The following is a 27047-nucleotide window of genomic DNA, read 5'->3' as shown; positions in this document are numbered from 1 at the left end:
AAAAATAACTAAAAAGTATCTGGACTTGGCTTCCCTGGTGGCTCAGAAAGTAAAGAATCTGCCTGCAATACTGGAGACCTTGGTTGGGAAGATCCCCTGGAGGAGGGAATGGCAAACCACTTCAGTATTCTTGCCTGGAGAATTCCCACGGAGAGAGGAGCCTGGTGGGCTACAGTCCATGGTGTCACAAAGAGTTGGACATGACTGAGTGACTAAGCACAGCAGAGTACACATTTGGCCTTGTATGAGTAACTTGACAAGCCATCAGAAAAGAAGAATGATGGTTAGTTCTTGCTATTAAATAGATAATTAGCCAAATATTCTTCTCATTTTACTAACCTCAAAAACTAAACCTATCCCTCGGATTATTCTGGATGGAAAAAAGAAGGTAGGCTCTTGAAGGACCTGGAATAAAGCCTCAGGATACATCTTTTTAATTCAATGTCACCTTCTGCCCTAGTTTAACCAGTTTTTAGTAAATTTGTATTTACTTGATGATGCATTTACTTTTATTTATTAAACATCTATTAATGTGCACATTTTTGGATCTAGGTTATCAAAACAGGTTTCTTGACACCTCTTTTCCAGAGGTTTATAGTGAAGTTAGGGAAATAAAACATCTATGGCACATGTGACTAAAAGCAATTCAAGTGTTGTCTTGGGTCCAGATCCTAACAGAAATAGCTAGGAAGCACAAATCCTCCCAGATATTTTCTTTCTACTTCAATTCGGCTGCTAAGTCACTTCAGTCGTGTCTGACTCTGTGCAACCCCATAGACAGCAGCTCACCAGGCTCCCCCATCCCTGGGATTCTCCAGGCAAGAACACTGGAGTGAGTTGCCATTTCCTTCTCCAATGCATGAAAGTGAAAGGCGAAAGTGAAGTCGCTCAGTTGTGTCTGACCCTTAGTGACCCCATGGACTGCAGCTTACCAGCCTCCTCTTCAACTAGTTCTTCTTAAATCCCAATGTCCTCACACAAAATGCACCTGATTTACCTGTGGGGTTAGTGTTAAATTTTTAAATGAATCAATTCTAGTAAAATTATCTAATATGCTATTTTGGGTGTAAAAGACAACTTTTATATAGGAACAGTACTTTTAGGGACTTCCCTCGTGGCCCAGTGGTTGAAAAACTACTTTACAATGCAGAGGATTCCTGATTGGAGAAGTAAGAGCCTTCATGCTGCAGAGTAACTAAGCCTGTGTATTGCAATTACTGAGCCCAAGTTTCAGAGCCCAAGTGCCACAACTGGAAAGCCTGCATGCTGCAATTAATGAGCACACATGCCACAACTAGAGAGTCCATATGTTGCAATGAAAGATCCCACATGCTGCGACTAAGACTTTACACAGCCAAATAAATAAAAAATATTAAAAAACGAAAAAATAATGTCACATTTAAAAAAGAACAGTACTTTTAGAGAAGCAGTCATGTTATCTACTTAATATGTGTTTGAGTTTCTTTTACTAACTTAAAAGTAGGGAGAGGAATCTTCTCATGTGTTCCTATAGCACTTGAATCATAAACCACTAGCATACAATTTAACATGCTTATATAAAAAAAGTTTCCCACAACTTCTCTTTATCTTCCAACTATATGAACCCAACATTCACAATATGTTGAGCTACTTGACAATAGAGAACAAGTTATATTCATCTTTGTATACTTTCTATCCAACACAATTTCTGGCATATTAAATATCTGTCACAGATTGCCAAATCTGGTCATAGTGTATTCAAATGTTATTATAGGCTAGACTCTATAATATCTAAAGGATGAAGTTGAGAATGAATCACTATTTAATTGTATATAGTCCCAATAGTACTATTTTGTTCTGAAACCAGAGCATGTGACATTAAATAGAACGCTGGTGGTGCAGTACAGTGAAAGGGGTATTATGCTGTACTCAAATGGTATGTGTTTAAGTCCCAACTCTGCCAGTTACTAATTATGAAACCCATAGTGTTTATTTCCTTACCTGAAAAAAAAAAAAACTATCATTATTGCCTTCTTCACATAAATAGCCTGAGAAACAAATGGGTTGGGGGTAGAAAAAAGCTTAGTGAAATAGAAAAAAACAAGTCAAAGATGTATGATTTTCAATTGCTCAGAAAATTTTTCTGAAAAACTGTTTAAATCTGCTGCAAATTCTTTATCCATCCTTGATATTGAATATTATACCTATCCTTTTCATATGTAATACTCATGCTCTTAAACCTTTGGGCTTCAAGGATCTAGAAAAAAAATCTGTCAACTTACTTATGAAAATTTGCCTCCCCAAAACTGTAGCAATGTTTTTGTAGGTCAGTTTCCCAAGGCAATAGAAATAAAAGCAAAACTAAACAAATGGAACCTAATCAAACTTGTAAGTTTTTATAGCAAAGGAAACCATAAGCAAAACAAAATGAAAAGACAACCTACAGACTGGGAGAAAATATTTGCAAATGATGCAACCAACAAGGGCTTAATTTCTAAAATAAATAAACAGCTCTACAACTCAACAACAAACAAAACAAATAATCCAGTCAAAAAACAGGCAGAAGACCTAAGTAAACATTACTCAAAAGAAGACATACAGATGACCAAAAAACACATGAAACATGAAACACATCACTAATTATTAGAGAAATACAAATCAAAACTATAATGAGGTATCACCTCAAACAGGTCAGAATGGCCATCATCAAAATGTCTACAAATAAATGCTGGAGAAAGTGTGGAGAAGAGAGAACCCTCTTGCACTGGTGGGAATGTAAATTGGTGCTGCCACTATGGAAAATATTATGGAAGTTTCTTAAATAGAGTTGCCATATGATCCAGTAATCCCACTCCTGTGCATATATCTGGAAAAACTCTGATTTGAAAAGATATATGTACCACCAATGTTCACAGCAGCACTATTTACAATAGCCAGGACATAGAAGCGACCTGAATGTCTACCAACAGATGAACAGACAAAGAAGATGTGGTAGATATATACAATAGATTATTAACCATAAAAATACTGAAATAATGTCATTTGCAGCAACATGGATGAACTATGAGATAATTATACTAAGTGAAGTAAGTCAGAAAAAGAAAGACAAATATGATGTGATCACTTATATGTTGAATCTAAAATATGAAACAAATAAGTTTATTTACAAAACAAAAGCATACTCAAATAGAAAACAAATTTATGGTTACAAAAAAATGGGAAAGGGTGTTGGGGAGGTATAAATTGCAGGTTTGGGGCTAGCAGATACAAGCTACTGTATATAAAATAAACAACAAGATCCTACTGTATAGCACAAGAAACTGTATTTAATGTCCTGTAATAAGCCATAATGGAAAATATGAAATAGTGTATATATTTATGTATATGTAAGTGAATCACATTTCTGTACACCAGAAATTAATACAACATTGTAAATCAAGTATACTTCATTTAAAAAAAAAATTAACTTGTCTCCCTTCCTTTCTCTGCATTTTTGAGTACAGTGTACCTTCACTTAGAAGCTCTTCCCCAACCATTAACAACTGAATACAATTCAACATTCAGACAAAGTTCAATTCCATTCCCTCATCCATGGAGTCACAAAGTACTGTAGGCCACTGTGATCTCTCTCTCCTCAAAACTTTTGTCTGTACTAATCATGTCAAGTTTGTAATCACAGACAATGAATTGAAATATAAAGAGAAAGACAACTTTTGTAGGTGGAGTACCGAGAGACAGATACTTTACATGCATCATATATTCCCACAACAAAGCAGTTTCATAGAGAATATTATTATCCTTTCTATAAATAAGAAAATTGAGGCTCAAGAAGATTATGTAACTGGAAAAAAGGGGATAGAAAACGGCAGAGTTGGGGATATAAATTCAGGTCGGTCATGCTCATTAAATTTTGCTATATTGTCTTCCTAATTAGATTTCCAAAGTTCCAAGCTTTGTTTCCTAAACCTAGCACAATATTCCGTTCAGTTCAGTTCAGTCGCTCAGTCGTGTCCGACTCTTTCCGACCCCATGAATCGCAGCACGCCAGGCCTCCCTGTCCATCACCAACTCCCGGAGTTCACTCAGACTCATGTCCATCGAGTCAGTGATGCCATCCAGCCACCTCATTCTGTTTTCCCCTTCTCTTCCTGCCCCCAATCCCTCCCAGCATCAGAGCCTTTTTCAGTGAGTCAACTCTTCGCATGAAGTGGCCAAAGTACGAGAGTTTCAGCTTCAGCATCATTCCCTCCAAAGAAATCCCAGGGCTGATCTCCTTCAGAATGGACTGGTTGGATCTCCTTGCAGTCCAAGCGACTCTCAAGAGTCTTCTCCAACACCACAGTTCAAAAGCATCAATTCTTCAGTGCTCAACTTTCTTCACAGTCCAACTCTCACATCCATACATGACCACTGGAAAAACCATAGCCTTGACTAGACGGACCTTTTATCAGTTCTCAATACTGTTGATAAATGAATAAATGAATGCACTGTGTTCACTTATTATTACATTATCATATTAACTAAAACTTTTCAAAATAAATCATGTTATTCAACTTTCTGTGTTCAAAGACCTTTACTCTATGCCAATAAAAGAAGATTAATCCAGCCTGATACTAATTATAAAGTTTGTGTTTCATGAGTTGATTCATATGCATTTCCCCTCCTCTACATTTCCCTTTTAGGTCTTTAAAGTTGTTCATTTAGGAAGTTTTCATTTTTGAAAAATCCAGAGTAAGTAACTCTCAGATCAGATCAGTCTAGGTAGTTAAAAAAAAAAACACACAAAACTTGTATCTAAAAACTTAGACCATTAACCAGATATGCACACTGTTCTCTGCAGATACTTCGAAACTAGGGATGTATATCTGCTTCTGACATAAGAACTTAGGTGGAAATCTGGAATATATTCTTCCTAGCAGTCAACTCAAAGTTTATTATAGGGATTAGTCATTATCTCATATATTATATACATATATTAGCATTTCTGAAATAACATAAATTATGTCTATGTTTTAATGAGGCCAACATAACACAAACTAAAATCATGCCAGTTTCATTATCAACACCTTTAACAGACTTCTTAATTAAATTTACAGTACTGTCAATACCACATATTATTGTTACTTTTCGTAATGAGTCCTATGAGCATCTTTGCTTCCTGTTATTTTCCCTTGCTATAAAAACTTAGTGTTCTTTGGATAAAGCATTTTCCTATTTAAGAAGAAGTAATAAACCTTACATATGACATATCTTATTACTCAAACTTGTTTCAGGCTCATATTGCCATGAGTAACAGAAAATATGTTTACATTTACTTTTAATGACTTGAATAACTCATGGCAAAATTACTTTTTTTTGCTTTCTCAAGTTTCTCTGTATGCTTATGTGACTTTATTCTGTCATAAAAGAACTTTATTTTCTCTCTTTTTTAGAATCTATTGTGATCTGTACTACTAATACTTTGTTAAAGCAACCTTGTTCTATGAAAAATACACCAAGGATATTATGATTGATCATTTTGTTGTATTTTTGCTTTTTTTTTTTTTGGCTGTATCATGTGGCTTGCAAGATCTTAGTTCCCTGACCAAGAATCAAACCAGGGTGCCCAGGAGTGGAAGCATGGAGTCCTAACCACTGGACTGCCAGGGAATTTCCTGATTCATTATTTTAAAAGACAGTATGAGGAGGGAGGTGGGAGGGGGGTTCAGGATGGGGAACACGTGTACACCCGTGGTGGATGCATGTTAATGTATGGCAAAACCAATACAATATTGTAAAGTAAAATAATAATAATAATAAAATAAATAACATAAGAAAATAATAAAAAAATGAAAAAAAAGACAACTATGCATGAAGTTTTGTTTCTTTTACAAAGAACTTCCTGAACAATGACCTTGCCCTTGTCCCCAGGAGTTTACAAATACAGTGAGGTAAGTGTACATATTATACATTTAACTATATAATCTGGAGACCTGTGCATTTCCACACTTTTATTCAATCATATTTGTAGGACTTGAAGTACGTTTGAGTGTATAAGACCTACGTGTGTGTGTGTATGTATGTGTATGTTAGTTGCTCAGTGTGTCCAACTCTTTGTGACTCCATGGATTCCTCTGTCGATGAGATTTTTCAGGCAAGAATACTGCAGTGGGTTACCATTCCCTTCCCCAGGGATCTTCCTGACCCAGGGATCTTCCTGACCCAGGAATCAAACCTAGGTCTCCTGCATGGCAGACAGATGTTTTTACCATCTGAGCCAACAGGGAAGGAATAGCCACCCATTCCAGTATTCTTGCCTGAAGAATCCCATGAACAGAGTAGCCTGGTGTGCTGCAGTCCATGGAGTCACAAAGAGTTGGACAAGACCTACATAGAACCACCAGTTAAAGGTTTTATTACGTGGTTAAAATATATGAACCTACTCAAGTTTTGGCTGCTTACTCTTCACACACTTCATACTATTGGGCCTAAGGTGAAGTAGGTGTTTTCCTTGTTCCTCATTGCTTCCAGATCATTTCCACTTTTTCCATAAACATTCAGCTTTGAGTAGCATGTTATCAAAAGATTCATCAAATAGTCTTCTCTTTAGACTCATCTACTGATTTATAGGTAATTCTGTTTTAATCTCTTGAATATTGTACATACCTGGATCATTCTCTGACTATATATATATATATATATATATATATATATATATATATTTGTTATAATTCTTGGTTAAATATCCTAGTAGACAAGATCTTTCCACAGAATAATTCTATTAAAACTTAAGTAATAGCATGTTGGAGAAGGCAATGGCAACCCACTAAAGTACTCTTGCCTGGAAAATCCCATTGACAGAGGAGCCTGGTAGGCTGCAGTCCATGGGGTCGCACAGAGTCGGACACGACTGAAGCGACTTAGCAGCAGCAGCAATAGCATATTACTCCTCTTTTCAAAACCTTTCAATGGCTTCTCATTTCTGTAAAAGCAGGGGCTTCCCTGGTGACACAGCAGTAAAGGATCTGCCTGCCAATGTAGGAGACACAGGTTCGATCCCTGGTCCAAGAAGATCCCACATGCCTCAGAGCAACAAAGCCTGTTTGCCACAAGTATTGAGCCTTTGCCCAGGCTACAACTACTGAAGCCCATGTGCCCTAGAGCCCATGCTCCACAATAAAAGAAACCACCGCAATGAGAAGTCTGTGCACTGTACCCCTCAATCACAAGTAGAAAAAGTCTGTGCTGCAACGAGGACCCAACACAGCCAAAAATAAATAATTTTTTTTTTAAGTAAAAGCAAGACTCTACGTATTCTATTCCCTTGTCTCCTCTTTCATCTAATCTCTTACCACTGGTCCCATCTTTCACTCCACTCCAGCCACACTGCACTTCTTGTTCTTTGGAGAACTCAGTCAAAGCTCCTGCCTGAGGGCTTTTGTGCTTACTATTCCTTGTGCCCAGAGGATTCTTCCCCCAGATACCCACATGGCTGGTTTCATCACATCCTCAGATCTTTCCTCAAAAATCAACTGAGAAAGCATTTCCCTGGTCACCTTATCCAAAATTTCAATTCTTCTCTTTCTCAAATTTCAAATCCCCCTTTTCATCTTTTTTCTCTTTAGCATTTATTACTGCAAAATAATATAATATACATTTTACTAGTTTATCTTATTTGCTGTCTGTCTCCACCCACTAAAATATAAGTTTCTTGTATGCAGGGTTTTTCTTTTTTCTACTTTGTTCATAACTGTATGTCAGCTACCTAAAACAGTACCTGACACATATAGGTTCTCAATAAATGTTTTTTAATAAACTGAAAAAAGTAATAAATATGAATGATACACTATAAAGACTATAAGAAGACTTTAGAGAAGGAGGAGTATATATATATATATTTTTTTTGTTCCCTTCCCTTCAAGAAGGGTACATGGAGGAAGTGACTTAAGAGTAATTACAATAGAAGGCACTTTTCCCTTTATAATTCAAGAAGTTGAATTTAACTATGTTTAATATCACTCAAGTTGCTTAAATAAACAGTTCAATAATGGAATGTTTTCTGGTCTATAATGTGTTTATACATTTATGAAATTACATTTATTTGTAGCCCTTGTCTCTTACCTATTCTGAGGAAGTCAACCAAAAATTTAGATAGATATTTAGATAGATATTTATGGAATACTGCCTCATTACCTTACCTCTTTCAGTTACCTTTGAATCAGCTAAATGTCACTCACTGCCTGTTGATGCAAGTTCATGTATGGTGCAATAAATAATGATATTTTTCCATGCAATGATCCCTACTTATGCAACATCCAGTTGCAGTGGCAATCAAAAAATGGGCCAAAGGACTAAATAGACATTTCTCCAAAGAAGACATACAGTTGGCTAACAAACACATGAAAAGATGCTCAACGTCACTCATTATCAGAGAAATGCAAATCAAAACCACTATGAGGTACCATTTCACACCAGTCAGAATGGCTGCAATCCAAAAGTCTACAAGTAATCAATGCTGGAGAGGGTGTGGAGAAAAGGGAACCCTCTTACACTGTTGGTGGGAATGCAAACTAGTACAGCCACTATGGAGAACAGTGTGGAGATTCCTTCAAAAACTGGAAATAGAACTGCCTTATGATCCAGCAATCCCACTGCTGGGCATACACACTGAGGAAACCAGAAGGGAAAGAGACACGTGTACCCCAATGTTCATCGCAGCACTGTTTATAATAGCCAGGACATGGAAGCAACCTAGATGCCCATCAGCAGATGAATGGATAAGAAAGCTGTGGTACATATACACAATGGAGTATTACTCAGCCATTAAAAAGAATACATTTGAATCAGTTCTAATGAGGTGGATGAAACTGGAGCCTATTATACAGAGTGAAGTAAGCCAGAAGGAAAAACACCAATACAGTATACTAACGCATATATATGGAATTTAGAAAGATGGTAACAATAACCCTGTGTACGAGACAGCAAAAGAGACACTGATGTATAGAACAGTCTTATGGACTCTGTGGGAGAGGTAGAGGGTGGGAAGATTTAGGAGAATGGCATTGAAACATGTAAGAAACGAGTTGCCAGTCCAGGTTCGATGCACGATACTGGATGCTTGGGGCTAGTGCACTGGGACGACCCAGAGGGATGGTATGGGGAGGGAGGAGGGAGGAGGGTTCAGGATGGGGAACACATGTATACCTGTGGTGGATTCATTTTGGTATTTGGCAAAACTAATACAATTATGTAAAGTTTAAAAATAAAATAAAATTAAAAAGAAAACAAAGATAAATGAAAAACATGTTCTCTTGAGATTTCTCCACCATCTAGAAGAAAACTGACAATCAAAGTTAACTTATTTTCTTATAAAAAACTGAGACAAATCATTATGACATTAAATGGTAAACTCAACTTTAACTAATTAACAGGGAGCAAAATTACTAACTCTGAGAACAGTCAGTTAATTAAGGACTTTATATCCCTTCCAAAGCCTTGTAGGAAATGTATAAATAAAACATATTAATGAATAGATACAAGAGATATTACTCAATATACTTGGCTTATCTGATCCTCTGAATGAAATGAGTACTATGGATTTTTATCCTTAGAAAGGTTTAAATTATATAAGAAGTATTTGGAGAATTCCTTACATTCATGATTTTAAAGCCTGATGTATAAAAGCTTCATTAATTTTGATATGCATGCTTGTTATGTACCTGTCATTTAAAGTTAGATAGTTTCAGTATATTTTGCATTCAATATCTCCAATTCTTGATGCTTCTACAACTCCTTATAAATCATAGACTGATCCCACTGACTCTTTTGTTGACTATGAGGGCTACTGCATTTCTTCTAAGGGATTCTTGCCCACAGTAGTAGATATAATGGTCATCTGAGTTAAATTTATCCATTCCAGTCCATTTTAGTTCGCTGATTCCTAAAATGTCAGTGTTCACTTTTGCCATCTCCTGTTTGACCACTTCCAATTTGCCTTGATTCATGGACCTAACATTCCAGGTTCCTATGCAATATTGCTCTTTACAGCATTGGACTTTACTTCCATCACCAGTCATATCCACAACTGGGTGTTGTTTTTGCTTTGGCTCCATCTCTTCATTCTTTCTGGAGTTATTTCTCCACTGATCCCCAGTAGCATATTGGGCACCTACCAACCTGGAAAGTCCATTTTTCAGTGCCCTATCTTTTTGCCTTTTCATACTGTTCATGGGGTTCTCAAGGAAAGAATAGTGAAGTGGTTTGCCATTCCCTTCTCCAGTGGACCATGTTTTGTCAGAATTTTCCACCGTGACCTGTCCATCTTGGGTGGCCCTACATGGCATGGCTCATAATTTCACTGAGTTAGACAAGGCTGTGGTCCATGTGATTAGATTGTTTCTTTTTCTATGATTGTAGTTTTCAGTCTGTCTGCCCTCTCATTGAGAAGGATAAGAGGCTTATGGAAGCTTCCTTATGGGAAAGACTGACTGACAGGGAAACTGGACTATAAAGCAAACTGAGCACTGAAGAAGTGATGCTTCTAACCTGTGTTGTTGGAGAAGACTCTTGAGAGTCCCTTGGACTGCAAGGAGATCCAAGCAGTCCATCCTAAGGGAAATCAGTCCTGAATATTCATTGGAAGGACTGATGTTGAAGCTGAAACTCCAATACTTTGGCCACCTGATGCAAATAACTGACTCATTGGAAAAGACCCTGATGCTGGGAAAGACTGAAAGTGGGAGGAGAAGTGTATGACAGAGGATAAGATGGTTGGATGGACCAACTCAATGGACATAAGTTTGAGCAAAGTATGGGAGTTGGTGATGGACAGGGAGGCCTGGCGTGCTGCAGTTCATGGAGTCGCAGAGAGTCGGGCATGACTGAGTGACTGATCTGACTGACTGATCCCACTGGAAGGATCTCAAAATGATTATCTTATCTAGTCCTTTGTTTCAATAAAATAGGTGGCAGAAAAATCAAGGAAACTTTCTACAGGTCCAGATATTGAATAATTTCACTTTTGATAAATTGACAATAAAACCAAGGCAAAGGTTCATTACATTTCCAGTATCTTAAATCACCTACAATAGAAAATCTTATAGATGATCCAAGTAATGGTAACATGTTATTCCTAAGTCTACCAAACACATTCAAGTCATCCTTGAATATACAATTATATATTTATTCCACTTTTAGAAAAGCTTCAACATTAAAATCAAATTAAAATATCTTTCTTTTGAGTTCAAAGCAAGTTCAATGCACACCACTCTTTCTTCCTCCTTCTCCCACCTCTCTATATAAGGATATTATCAGTTGCAGAGTACATCATGAGAAACACTGGGCTCGAAGAAGCACAAGCTGGAATCAAGATTGCCGGGAGAAATATCAATAACCTCAGATATGCAGATGACACCACCCTTATGGCAGAAAGTGAAGAGGAACTATAAAGCCTCTTGATGAAAGTGCAAGAGGAGAGTGAAAAAGTTGGCTTAAAGCTCAACATTCAGAAAACGAAGATCATGGCATCCAGTCCCATTACTTCATGGGAAATAGATGGGGAAACAGTGGAAATGGTGTCAGACTTTATTTTTCTGGGCTCCAAAATCACTGCAGATGGTGACTGCAGCCATGAAATTAAAAGAGGCTTACTCCTTGGAAGGAAAGTTATGACCAACCTAGATAGCATATTCAAAAACAGAGACATTACTTTGCCAACAAAGGTCCGTCTAGTCAAGACTATGGTTTTTCCAGTGGTCATGTATGGATGTGAGAGTTGGATTATAAAGAAAGCTGAGTGCTGAAGAATTGATGCTTTTGAACTGTGTTGTTGGAGAAGACTCTTGAGAGTCCCCTGGACTGCAAGGAGATATAACCAGTCCATCCTAAAGGAGATCAGTACTGGGTGTTCATTGGAAGGACTGATGCTGAAGCTGAAACTCCAATACTTTGGCCACTTCATGCGAAGAGTTGACTCATTGGAAAAGACCCTGATGCTGGGAGGGATTGGGGGCAGGAGGAGAAGGGGACGACAGAGGATGAGATGGCTGATGGCATCATGGACTTGATGGACATGAGTTTGAGTAAACTCCAGGAGTTGGTGATGGACAGGGAGGCCTGGCATGCTGCAATTCATGGGGTTGCAAAGAGTCAGAAACAACTGAGCGGCTGAACTGAACTGAACTGAATGGATTAAGAGAGGAGTAGACTTTCTTGTATGTCATGTTGGACACTTTTCACTGGTACCAGCAAGCCCTGATATAAAAGTAACCTAGGGGTGCCAGTGATGAAAGACTTTGTTGCCATGGTGTCATCTCATAAATCATCAATTATTGTCTGTTATTATAAATGTGACAGCCACATACTGTCATAAAAGGATTCACATTTTCATCTATTTTTCAGAATTTTTTTCCAGAGATCATTTGCTTTGTAAAAGAAATGTCATGACAACCGTTGAACCATTCATTTGGACTTTTGTCAGTTTGGCATGTCTGCATCCCAACCTCTTTTGCATTATTAAGTAGTTTATAGTTCATAAATGTATCTAAACATGGGTATATAGCATAATAGACTAATACAGAAACAATGGAATTCTTTTGGTTGCTATGACAACCAAAGCTGATCAATTTCCTGTCACTGTTTTAAAAGAAACACTCCAAAGACCGTAAATACTAATTACAATTGCAAGCCATTTGCTAACATGTTCACTTTACAGATTAAAACAGTTCATGCCTAATTTATCATTTGACATGTCCTCCCACATTTGTAGTGTGGTTCAGAATGAATAATAACTTCACTTGTTTACAAAATCTCCAACTTTATTTAACTATTTTTGCAGTTTTTGGAATCTAGCTGTGCCACCATAAATTCAAAAAAACTCAATGAATTTTAAAAGTGCAAGGAAAGATTTTGAAAGGTAATTTCTTGATTAAGGTTGAAATGTTTGCTTTAACTCTTCCCTATAAATGCTTATATATATGGCAAAACCAATACAATATTGTAAAGTTAAAAAATTAAATTAAAAATGAATATAAAAAAATAAATAAAGAAGACTAGTTGCAAAAATTTCAAAACAACATGTGAAAGAATGTCTTGTCCAACAATCTATTCAGTTAAATAACTAGTAAAATTGGTTAAAATCTGAAATGATTTATTTAGTGAAGGTACCAGCTGAAACTCTGAGAAATTCATCTTTTGAAAGAAAGCAGTAGATTTAGGGGGAAAAATTAAAAATCCATTAGGCAATGCAGTCATAGTACTGTATAATCTAATATTATGTCCTCCCTTCTCCACTCACACACATTTTATACAGGCTTTAAAGTACATACTTCATCTTTTCATGGGGAAGGAGACATGGGGCAAGTATTTCTATTTAAGAGAGTACATAAGAGCAGTGCTACAAATTATTAAACTATCTTTGGAGGATTTCCATGTCTGACTAACACTTGTGAAAATAACAGGATACCGTTATCCTATATAGAGCTTTTTTTAACTAAAGTTATTTTTTCAGCATTCATAAATCACATTATGAAAAAAGCTTTGCTAGTGTGCATCATTTTGATTTAAATATTAAGAAAGGAAATAACCCTGCACTGCTCATGTTCATTTTTTTTACTAATTAACAAATCTAGTACTTGATTAAAATACTTTCCAAAGCTAAATGGGTTCTTCCTAGACTTTAAATAATCACCTAGCATTTCTAGAGAGGCTGATAATTTTTTCAAAATTAAATATAATACATATGATCCAGTTGATTCCCTAACAAGGAGAAGCTGCAACTTAAAATGTTTGCCTCCGAAAATACCTACAGAATGTGCTGTTTTGTGGGGGATTAAGCAAAACAGATGACGTGAGGTCCCTGTCCCTGTTACTATCTGAACAATACTATTCTTACCAAAATTTATTGCTTAACAGGGCCTGTCCTGACACTCCCATGACAGACCCACCCCATAATTCCTGTTAATCAACACGGATTATACGTCCAAAGAAAGTAAAAATCCTTTAGTGGGTCTCCTTTGGTTGTACAAGAAGGAGTGACAAAGTGCTTCCAACTGCTTCTTAACCCAGCAGCTGTAGCCTCAACACTTTAGGGCTCAGAAGGCCATCTGACAGCCCGTGCTCACAGATGCTCCTCTTCTTCTAGCACCAGCTCAATGACTCAGAAGCAGGAATTTTATATCACCACAGTGTTCAAGTGAAAGCTCCAGTGCCCTTATTTCAAAAGGAAATCTGGTCAGCCTGAAGCAATGAAAACTAATCTGAACGCAGTCAGTCATTGGCTGGAAGCATATGCTCAGTAAAACAAAGACTGAAATAAGGTTTGTTTGTTCATTTGTTTGTTTTCTTCGCCACTTCAACTGTGCCTATATCCTGTCTTTGTTTGTTTGTTTGTTGCATAGACTCCTCATTTCAGAAAAAACTTACAAAATGTCGTAAGTGCTATACAGTGCTATGTGAGAAATAGAAAATAATGTAATTGATAGTAACATTTAACTGCTCAATAAATATTTATTGGATTTGAAGACTGAATGTCAGGAAAATTTGCTGGATAATGGAGATAACAGAGGTCAGCAAAACAAAGGCATGGTCCCCACCTTCACAGAGATTATTAAATTTTGTGAGACACGACAATCTTGTGAGAGACATCCACAGGTCCATCTGATCAATAAGAAAACAAAGACTTAAGAGATTTTCAGTGGTTAGCTTGTAATCAGAGAGCTAGTTATTTATAGTGACGGATTAAACACAAGATTTCTGACCACAAACTAAGGACTCCTACCACTATAACAGTATTTTCAAAAGTGTATTTCATGGGATACCAGTTTTCTAAACAAAAGGTTCTTTTAGTCAAAATACTGAGAAATTGTGTATATCACATCTTATAGATTCATAGAGCAAATTAATGAATTATAAGCCCTGAGAAGACCTGTGATAAACGAATTTGTTTATGTTTGTTTAACACCATATTTCCCAAACTTATTTGACCCAAAACTCTCTCTGAGGAAAAAAGGGATCCACAGTGACTCAGGAACTGATGATAAATTTAGTATATTGGATACAGGGGGTGGGGGGTGTTTTACAGAAAGGACATGTATGCTGGAGAGGTGCACAGTACCTTTTAAAATCTATGCATGACCATGGATGTGTGTGACTATAGAAGACTATGATATATTCTAGATATCATAGATATAGTATGAAATTACTAGATATTATGAAAGAAATGAAGATATATATGTGGTAAGATAATGAGGTCTATGTACATTACCAGGATGATGGAAAATTTAGGGTATAAACAAGAAAATGGAACTGAAGAGTTCCCCTGACCTTCTTTTTTAGCCACTTCCAACACTTACTCAGGAATGAGAAGATCAAATCTTCCCCTAATCAAACTTTCCCCTCATGGCTGATTCTAGAACTAGAGCAGTAAATATACAAAATGAGCTTGGGGCATCTTATAGTACTAGAAAGTAAAGAAGTGCTCAGAAAAATATACAATGACAGGGACATGTAGAAAGTACACAGCAGCCAGCTGAAACAGCACCCAATGACGAAAGCTGGAAAAATTTAAGGAATAAAATGAATAATGTTGTACTGGATTACAAGTCAAAATATAAATTAAATACCTATGAGATCATAGTGAAAAAAAATGAGTGAATAAATAATAAGAGGCAAATCTTCCTTGCAAAAGAATTCCAAATAATTTCTGCAAATGCTTTGCCTTTATGAACGTGAAGCATAAATAACTCCCTACTCCTTAAACTGTGGGCTGCACATAGTGACCTCCTTCCAAAAACTTCAGAAGAGTACAGTATAGACAGGGAAAAGGAAAAAAATAACTTTATATAGTGGAGAAACTTAGTAAACACTACAGAAGCCAGGTGATTAAGTCAACCCCAATAATGATAAGTCATAATGATTTTATGTATCTTTGTTGTGTTGAAAATGGCACATTACTACTGAGGTCTTCTTTCCAAAGACATAATTTAACAATGAGAAAAACATCAGAAAAACTCCCATTGAGGGACATTCCACAAATACCTGACCTATACTTCTCCAAACAGTTAAGGTCATCAAAAACAAGGAAAGTCTGAAAAACTGGCAGAAGGCAAGAAGAGTCTAAGGAGACATGATGACTAAGCATAAGGTGGTATCTTACATCTTGGTCTTCCCTTGTGGCTCAGCTGGTATAGAATCCGCCTGCAATGCGGGAGACCTGGGTTCGATCCCTGGGTTGGGAAGATATCCTGGAGAAGGGAAAGGCTACCTACCCACTCCAGTATTCTGGCCTGGAGAATTCCATGGACTGTATAGTCCATGGGGTGGCAAAGAGTCGGACACGAGTGAGCAACTTTCACTTTACATCCTAGAATAGAAAAAGGACATTAGGGGACATTGAAGAAGTCTAAATAAACCATAAACTTGAACAATAGTATATCAATACTGGTTCACTAACTGTGACAACTGATTCATTAATTTTAAGATATTAACAATAAGGAAACTGGGTACAGGGTATATGGCAAGTCTTTTGTACTCCCTTTACAATTTTTCTGTAAATCTAAAACTATTTTAAAATAAAAACTTCATTAAAATGAAAAACCATCATCTCTAACCATTTTGGTACCAAGCTCAACTTTATTAAAAACTGCTTTGTCTCTACATGAATCTCTAATTTAGTCCCCAAAATCACAAGGAGTGATTTTTGAAGAGGGAGGGCTGGACAAACACGAATTAAGGAAAGCACTATTTGTTTATAATGCAACTGAAAAGTAAAATATGTATATACAATTGTTTAATAGGCTGCTTCAAACAGAAGTCACCAATTCCCTTTATGTAATGTTCTGAATACAGTGGGAGCTTTATTGCCACAAGTAAACCATGATTAAACAATAAAAACTACTAACTTTTTTATATTTAATATGTTAGATACATCAATATCAATATAATATCAATATATTGATGCACTATAAATTACACCAATGTAATTTAATGCGTTTTTGTAAAACGCTTACAGAATAAAGAATATAAAATGACTATTTTTGTTATTTAGGTTAATTTCAATTTAAAGTAGCATAAGCATACAGCTCTGTTGATTATATTGCAGAAACATACTATTTAGCTAGAAATAGCCATTTTATTTTTTAATATAAATTTACTTATTTTCACATTATCTTCATTATTTTCACATTATCACATTATTTTCACGTTTTGAGAAGTATAGAGGTATATTCACTTTTCACATTATCTTCATTTTATTTTTTAATATACATTTATTTATTTTAATTGGAGGTAATTACTTTACAATATTGTAGTGGTTTTGCCATATATTGACATGGATCCGCTACAGGTATATATGTGTTCCCCATCCTGAACCCTGCCCCCACCTCCCTCCCCTTCCCATCCCTCTGGGTTATCCTAGTGCACCAGCCCCTAACACCCTGTCTCATGCATCGAACCTGGACTGGTGATCCGTTTCACATAAGATAATACGCATGTTTCAGTGCCATTCTCCTGAATCATCCCACCCTCTCCCTCTCCCACAGAGTCCAAAAGACTGTTCTATACATCTGTGTCTCTTTTGCTGTCTTGCATAAAGGGTTATCATTACCATCTTTCTAAATTCCATATATATGTGTTCGTATACTGTATTGGTGTTTTTCTTTCTGGCTTACTTCACTCTGTATAATAGGCTCCAGATTCATCCACCTCATTAAACTGATTCAAATGTATTCTTTTTAATGGCTGAGTAATATTCCATTGTAAATATGTACCACAGCTTTCTTATCCATTCATCTGCAGATGGGCATCTAGGTTGCTTCCATGTCCTGGCTAAAATAGCCATTTTAAATGAAAATGTCCAAATCATCTGACCTCCATCAAATAAAAATCAATGAATAATTCATATATATATAAATAAAAATATTGTCTATAGGGAGAATCTCTGGTAATAAATCAGTTCAAAATGTTTTAAATATTTCTAATTGCAACAAATCAAAGCATGGCTGCTATTATTAATAGGCTTGAATATTTTATATGTTTTCACATTATTTACATATTTTTAAAATCTATAACACTACATATCAGATGATATATCACTTTGTATCATGAATTATGAGCTATCACTTTACATGAATCTACTGATTGAGCTACATATAATTTTAACATCTTAGTTTCCTAATGGATATATTAAGACAATCTTTTACATTTTATGGCTGAATCATTTTGTACTGGCCCTCTTTTTAACATTATAATTAGTTAAAAAACAAAAAACTCCCAATAATAATCCAAAGTAACAGCAGATCTTTGAAGTCTTAGTATACTGGGAGGAGGTGAATCCTTTGAACAAGTGTATTTTTTTGTATTGAAAACTCGGGTATTCTCAAAAATAGAAAGCATGGCATGTCTTTAAGGTGCTTCACACATATCTGCAGGACTGTTGAGCATGTTGCCATGGAACATAATTCCTTCAAGGACTACAAACCAAAGAACGGCCATTTTGGCATAATAGTACCATTTCCGTGGTGGATTCATGTTGATGTATGGCGAAACCAATACAATATTGTAAAGTAATTAGCCTCCAATTAAAATAAATAAATTTATATTAAAAATAAATAAATAAAAAAGTCTGTCCCACTTAAAAAAAAAAAAAAAAAAAAAAAAAAAACATGATTTTTATTTTCTCAAAAAAGCAGAATGGTAATTTCCCAACAGTCTTCTCAGTCACTTTTTTTTTTTTTTAAACACCCAAGATGTGCTGTCTTGAAAATGCTCTGACCTACAGAAACTAGCTGAAAGGTTTTGGGATATCTCTGTTTTGAGTGATTTACTTAGTGCTTATTGAAAAAGTTAGATAACTTGATTACATCTCCACATAGGATAGGTATGATCAGGGAAAAAAATAATCTAGATTAACTTGGCACAAGTTCTTCTTCACTGAACTAATGGAAGTAATACAGTAAGCAAAATAGCGGTTTTCAGAGTATGCTTAAACTGTAAAGCAGGATGCCAATTAGCAAAAATTGGCAATGGAAGTTCTTAAATATGGGCCCAAGGGTCAGTTCACAAATACACCAAAATGGGTAAAAACACTCAAAGGCAACTTATGTGGGATTTTCTAGGCTGATTGTCACATTCGGACAATGAAGGATGCACATGTGAATTGTATTAATCTGGAAGTCATTTGAACAAAGTGTGTGAACCACAATTTTCTTGAAATATCTGATATTGAAACTGTAGGAGGCCAATTCACTTTCTAGGAATGCTACAGTCAAACATTTTTCTCAGGACTATTCATAAAAAGAGAGGTCTCTAAAAATGTCTTCATCACCAGAGATTAACTGATTTAGATTCTGTTTGCCAGAACTGAAAACTTCCATAAGTAGAAGCTTCACTAAAAACATAACTATGTTCAATATTCTCATAGACAAAAAAAGTTTCCTTTTAAAAAGTCATTGGAAATAGGTATTCTGGGTATTCTGTGCTTGAGATAGTATATATACTTGTGTTTGAACATGTGAGTGTCTGTGAGTGTGTTTTATGGCATATTTGCAATTCCAGGAGTTTAAATAAGATCAGTTTCACATCTTTCCATTTTATATTTTAATCTCATAATATTAGATAGTTATGCTTCTGAGTGTTCTTTCTGGTACATATAGAATCTAAGAAATCCTGAAACCTCTTTGTTAAACCTCAGGTTAAAGATCCAAATCTTCCTAATGATAAGTCTCTCCAAATGCAAAATCCAATTACTTACTCTCCCTCTATCCAAATAGAAATACAGAATATACAGAATAGTCAACCTGAGTCCTCTCAATACTTTAAGTAGTTGTGTGCAGCACCATAAAAACATTGCTAGAAACAAATCTTAAGTGAGCTGAAAATACTGAATAGTCTCTTCTTTGAATCTGAAATCTGCATAAAGTGAATTTGAAAAGAAACAAAAAGCCACAACAAACAGTGGTGGAACTTTGATTGCATTTTCAGCATTTGAAATATGATGCTTCAGAGTATGCAACATTGAAGATTAATTCAAGATTGTGTGTTATGACAGTCTAGTCCTTCTAATGCTGAACACCCGCTTCCATCTTCTATCCCTCCCACACCCCCAGTTGTCCTTGAATTAAGAGACACACAAGATAAACAGGATAAACTCATAATCTTAAATAAGTGAGAGAGTGTTACAACAGATTTCACAAATTGATAAAATTCAATTTTGGCTTTATGGTTTATGCACAATAAGTAAATTGGGGTTCAAGGAAAGGGGGTGATATGTATCATAGAACAAAGGTTATAGTTTGTTTCTAAGAGATTGCTTAGTCAAACATCCTAATTTTACAGATGCAGCAATTGAGGTCCCAAGCCACAGAGTGATTTTCAGGGTTGTTAAGGCCATGAAATTCTGACTTGAGATTTTCCAGAGCTCTTCCTGGTACACCACACTATTTCATCAAATGAGGCTTTATGAGAAAGTGCTTTGTAACCTGGAAAATAGTTTACAAAATTTTACATACTATTTGTATGCTTATCACAACTTCATATATTTTAAATGAAAAATAGTGACGCAAATAGTGTCAGTAAACATTGCTATGTGCACTAAGTGATCAGAATCAATATTTCATCTGTAATGTATAATCATGGAAGAGAATCAATTAAAAAAAAACAATCATTTTTTCTTCAAAGAAATATTTGTTTAAAAAATACCTACTACATTTGCAAGAATGTTAAGATATAGGAACTCTTATATAATGCTAGTGGGAGCTCAAACCAGATCAGATTTAAAGAGCAATTTGGCAGTAACTATTAAATTAAAGCCCACAATTCAAAAATCTCACTTATGGCGTATACACCAGAGAAATTCTCCCACATGGACAAAAGAAAATATGATGTTTATTACAGTACTGTATTTAAAGGGAAAAAAGCTAACCAAGGTTTATTTTGAAAATTCTGTCAATCTATTTGAATCTCCTTTTATAGGTGCTGTCTGATTTTATTTTTACAAACATTTATTTTAAGTTCAGCAAATATGTTTTTGGTCCCTCTAAAAGTAGTCATGTATGGATGTTAGAGTTGGACCATCAAGAAAGTGGACTGCCAAAGAATTGATGCTTTTGAACTGTGGTGTTGGAGAAGACTCTTCAGAGTCCCTTGGACTGCAAGGAGATCAAACCAATCAATCCTAAAGGAGATCAGTCCAGAATTTTCATTGGAAGGACTGATGCTGAAGCTGAAGCTCCAATACTTCAGCCACCCGATCCAAAGACCTGTCTCATTGGGAAAGACCCTGATGCTGGGAAAGATTGAAGGTAGGAGGAGAAGGGGACGACAGAGGATGAGATGATTGGATGGCATCACCGACTCAATGGACATGATTTTGAGCAAGCTCTGGGAGTTGGTGATGGACAGGGAAGCCTGGCGTGCTGCAGTCTGTGGGGTTGCAAAAAGCTGGACACAACGGAGCGACTCAACTAAACAGAAAACTAGATTGGCTATCCTGAGTCTGGTATGGTAAAACTGTAGTTCTTCATTTTAGGACAGTGGAATAAAACAATAATTTCAAGCATAATTATGATATTTTTTAATGTTATATACACAATATATTTCAGCTTCATGACCTCCTCTGAATGTACATTAAGTATGTAAGTGGGCGGCCCCATGGCAAATAGATGGGGAAACAATGGAAACAGTGAGAGACTTTATTTTCTTGGGCTGCAAAATCACTGCAAATGGTGACTGCAGCCAGGCAATTAAAACATACTCGCTCCTTGGAAGAAAAGCTATGACAAACCTAGACAGCGTATTAAAAAGCAGAGATATTACTTTGCCAACAAAGGTCCATAGAGTTTTTCCAGCAGTCATATATGGATGTGAGAGATGAACCATAAAGAAGGCTGAGCACCGAAGAATTGATGTTTTTTAACTGTAGTGCTGGAGAAGACTCCTGAATGTTCCTTGAACATCAAGAAGATCAAACTAGTCAATCCTAAAGGCAATCAATCCTGAATATACATTGGAAGGACTGATGCTGAAGCTAAAGCTCCAATACTTTGGCCATATGATGTGAAGAGCTGACTCATTAGAAAGGACCCTGATGCTAGGATAGATTGAGGGTAGGAGGAGAAGGGGATGAGAGAGGACAAGATGGTTGAATGGCATCACTGACTCAATGGACACATTTGAGCAAACTCCAGAAGATAGTGAAGTACAGGAAAGCCTGGAGTACTGCAGTCTGTGGGGTCACAAAGAGTCAGACATGACTGAGCGAATGAACAAAATGTACATATATACACACATATAATGAAATTAGATGTTTTGGTAACTAGTCTGATTCTAGTTGTCAGGTTATAAAATATATTGATCCAACGTATATGAACTTTGAAATCAAACAGCCTTGATTCAAATGCTAGCTCAGTATTTGTAGGCTGTGTGGCCTTAGATAAATCACTAACCTTCATTGTACCTCAATGTCATCATCTGCAAAACAAGGATCACAATAATAGCCCTTGCTTTATGGGGCTGTCATGATGATTAAATGAACTAATACATGAAAAATCACCAGGTGTATCATGTTTGAAAACTGTTAGATACTATAATGTTCTGGCAAAAAAAAAAAAAAAGCTAGCTCATCAAAATATATCCTGAAAAACTTTATTTATATGTCTGCTGCTGCTAAGTTGCTTCAGTCGTGTACGACTCTGTGCAACCCAATAGATGGCAGCCCTCCAGGCTCCCCCGTCCCTGGGATTCTCCAGGCAAGAACACTGGAGTGGGTTGCCATTTCCTTCTCCAATGCATGAAAGTGAAAAGTGAAAGTTAAGTCACTCAGTCGTGTCCGACCCTCAGCGACCCCATGGACTGCAGCCTTCCAGGCTCCTCCGTCCATGGGATTTTCCAGGCAAGAGTTTTGGAGTGGGGTGCCATCACCTTCTCCAATTTATATGTCTACATTGGTCAAATGCATCAAAAAGTCACTTATTTCTTAGATTCTCTACCTTTGAGGATTAACCAATTAACTAAGAATCTCCATTTGTTAAATTTTTCAGGGAGCGGTTTTAATTAATTACTTCATTTAAACATAGTTCATCTGTATAACACAACAGATTACTTGTGATCAAAACTATCTGCTGATCTAGAAAGGGAAGCACTGTCCACCCAAATTTTATTTAAGTAAATAAACATCAGCTGTTTTACACGGTGTCATATGTATTGACCAGTTGTCCAACCATTTCTCATCTTTCATATGTGTCTGTATTAAATCTGCAAGTAGAATAATATGTGAAGAAGTGAAAGGTGGGGATTTTTTAGTTAAGATTTGACATTTGGCATTCTTTTATTTCTTTTTCACTTTTCTCCTTTTAAAAATTCCTCTAAGTTTCTCATCAAAAATGACAATATTAATTTACCATCCTAAGGATTTATGGTATATATCATAGGGGTTGTTAAAGCAAGTTTGCTGCTAAGTCACTTCAGTCGTGTCCGACTCTGTGTGACGCCATAGACGGCAGCCCACCAGGCTCCCCTATTCCTGGGATTCTCCAGGCAAGAACACTGGAGTGGGTTGCCATTTCCTTCTCCAATGCATGAAAGTGAAAAGTGAAAGTGAAGTTGCTCAGTCATGTCTGACTCTTAGCGACTCCATGGACTGCAGCCTACCAGGCTCCTCCATCCATGGGATTTTCCAGGCAAGAGTACTGGAGTGGGGTGCCATTGCCTTCGTAAAGCAAGTTTAGCAGTGGGTAGTTTTCTTTTTTCTTGTTTTCCTTTTTTTCCTAGAGAGATTGGAATTTAATTGTTTCCTTTTTAGACAAATATTCTTTTGGATTGCCAGTGATGAAGGGGTATACAGATGTCAAAAGCAATGTAGCACAGTGGGATTATGTGCTAAGGTCCAGGGCAAGACAGAAAAACAAGCAAAGTCCAGATCAGTCCAAGCTACTTCTTAGTAAAATCTCAAATGACCAGCTTTTGTTTTATCTTTGCCAATGCCTATCAAAAGTTCAAATGAAGTTTTGTTGTGTTAACTACTTACATTTCTTTTATTTCTTATTTTAACCATTTGTAAAAACAAAGGAATTTCACTAGATAAAATTGGGAATTTGTTTAAAGGCAAGCCAATTTAAAATAAAACAACACATGCTAATATACATGGCTTTCTTCCTATTAAAGCACCATAAATAGGGCTTTATATAGTAGCCTTAATTATATGACAGAACCTATACCTAAACATTGTCTTTTGGACATAGACGAAATGATCTTTCATACCACATTTCATTGATAAACATGAAAACAAAAAATTCATGATTTTATCTTAGTTTTCAAACCACATTGAGGTAAAACTATCTTGTCTATTTCTATATAGTAAGAAAAATATCACAAAGTGCATAACCACAATTTTTAATATCAGGAGAATTATTTACAAGCACTCCACTTATTATTTATTTACTTTATATGAATTTTCCATCATCAAGACCTTTGGGTGCATTTATAACATACTGTGATTTTTTTTTTTTACACAGAGGACTTACAATTTAAACTAAAGGTTGCAAACTAAGTCCATAGGCTAAATTCAGACCACAGTTGAGTTTTGCTTTGCCTGAATAGCATTGCTTTTTTTCTTTTTTTGGGGGGGTGGGGTGGGGAGGGCGGTTATTGACTTTGTTACCAACATTTAAGAATTGGGGAATTTAATATAAAATTCTGGATTCCCAGCTTCTCTTAAACAGTCAGATATTAACAACACTGAGCCTGAATTCCCATTCTGGTAGCAATCAGCTGAGTTGAGTAATAGCTGCCACCTTTGGAGAAGGAAATGGCAACCCACTCCAGTATTCTTGTCTGGAGAATCCCATGGACAGAGGAGCCTAGTGGGCTACAGTCCATGGGGTTACAAGAATCAGACACAACTAAGCAACTAAACCTACCTTGGAAAGAATATATGTTCTCCTGGTCACCATAGTCCCCACCACTCCCTACTGTTTATGGCCTTTCGTTTATGCTACTATTCTTGCTTCAGTAGGTATTAGAATTTGCGAGTCTCCTGTTTCTCTGTAGTTTGTGTGTCAGTACATATACTTTCAAAAACATTTCACAGTTTTTCTCTGATTACAGCAAATGTAAAAACTGCATATATAATGTGTGTTCAGATTAATATATCTGCATATATAATGTGTGTTCTGATTAATCTAGAAGTAAATCTATACAGTTATTAACTATTTTGTTTAATTTAGAGAAAAAAGTTGACATTAATTCGCATGTCATTATACTTTTAAAAAGTCCATTTCAATGCCTGAATTCAATTGCATTTATATAAAATCAAGAACACTTATTTTCAATATCCCAAACCTAACCTCAAGGCTTAATCCATTTAAACTTTTTCAGTTAAAATCATTCATTAATTAAATCTAGTGAGTTCTAGTCTCCCTAACATTGAAGTTATAGTTTAAAAATAAGTTTAGCACTTAAGGAGGCACATCCACTGCTTCAGGTCACTTGGATATTCTTTAGTGTGCATGATATTTAAGAGTAACATTCAGTACAGAAAATACCCCAGATATTTGAAACACCACCCTGATGATTTTCATTTTCCATGTTGAAAACCCAGGAAAATCACATGGTATGGCCCCCATCTTTCCAACAACCCTATGACATTGTCCTTGTAAAAAAAAAAAATACAGATAAAACATGCATCATGAGCAGCCCTGAAGGAAGGGGGCAAAAGTCAACAAAGGGTGACTTAACCTGAAGAGGAGGTGCTACTGGCAGGCAATATCAAAATGTACTTTAGAATCATGGGTTCCCTTCCTTGTCCCTTAAATCTCTGTTAACTGCCCATTCGTTGTTCCCATTACAACCTAAAAGGTATGAAGCCTTGAGCAATATGGCATCTCTGGTTGCAATTTAGCTGAAATTGCATATATAAAGTATAAATATATATAAATATATATAAACATATATAAAGTATAAATCTTAAGAGTTTCAAATACTTTAAAAAGGTATTTTTAGAGTAAAAATAATTTCAAATATTTTAGAACTAGTATCATGCTTACAGCATATATATCTGTGCCTAATGCTTAGAAAGATCCAGGAGATTAGAACGCCTGTTTGTTTGTTTTTGCATTATTGCTATAGCACACTTAATAGCCTGTGCTGCCCTGCAAAAGTGAATGTACCTTCCTAAGCATTTCAGAGCCACAGGGCAGGTGAATCACTTTCCCATGATTTTACATAGGTGACATTATTTTTATGTCAGTGACCTTACTCAACCCCCATCAACTTTGTAGCCTTTCTCTAGCTTCTGCTTTAGTTCCCAGGAAAGGAGATGCTTTCTATGGTGGAAGTCATCTCCCACCTGTATGATCCCGGGATCCACTCTCAGTTAATACAGTATATATGAATGATCATTAACTGGCAATAGTGAAACTGTGAAGACCCCAATTAACTAAAACCCGCAAATAGATAGACAGGTTCTAATCAGGTATTTGGATTTTATTATTAATTAAGGATTAAGCAAGATTCAATATTTGCTGCTGAAAATTTTAAACAGTTCTACTTTCCTACCTTAGTAAATATAACACAGGGAACAAAATTATCGAAGTTGGGCTGAATCTGTACAGGCTCCAGGACATTCCCAGTAAGTTGATTTTTAAAAAATAAATACATAAATACCTGTTAACAGCTTGTTTTCTTGTCATTTGCCTCTTCCTTCTAAAAGGAGAGTGTAGCAAAAAATAAATAAATAAAACTGGTTAATTGAGAGCTCTGGTTAGTTAGTTTCCAATTAATCAAGGCTTTATTATATTTTACAAAAAATCTTCTTAAATTCTGCAGAAATTTTAGACAGGTTACACACAATGAAACACCAGCAGGGAAAACACAAAGAAAGTTGGAAAGCCTGAATTGCTATCAGATAGTGTTTTAAATATATGAATAATGTTATTACATTTCTGGTCTAATCCCCACTGAGTAAAGAATAATGTGAAATGTCATGTGGTTTAGGGCTTTTCTATGTATGAAGGCAAGGAAATATCATTATAGATTTATGTTGAAGAAAGTGGCCTAGGGTCATAACAATTTCAAAAAAGGATTCAGGAATATTGTGT

General features: G+C 36.0%; 1 protein-coding gene across 1 annotated transcript in view; it reads right to left on the bottom strand.

Annotated features, from left to right (window-relative positions):
• DACH2 (dachshund family transcription factor 2) overlaps positions 1-27047 on the bottom strand; it is an 856348-nt gene that overhangs the window by 617774 nt on the left and 211527 nt on the right. Inside the window, exon 2 of the mRNA XM_027534851.1 lies at positions 26614-26652. Within this exon, the coding sequence (XP_027390652.1) occupies positions 26614-26652 (39 nt within the window). The remainder of the gene's footprint in view (positions 1-26613; positions 26653-27047) is intronic.

Source organism: Bos indicus x Bos taurus, chromosome X (assembly GCF_003369695.1).
Source record: "Bos indicus x Bos taurus breed Angus x Brahman F1 hybrid chromosome X, Bos_hybrid_MaternalHap_v2.0, whole genome shotgun sequence".
Taxonomy (NCBI): Eukaryota; Metazoa; Chordata; class Mammalia; order Artiodactyla; family Bovidae; genus Bos; species Bos indicus x Bos taurus.
Note: the sequence above shows the minus strand (reverse complement) of the source record. Positions and strands in the feature narration are given on the sequence as shown.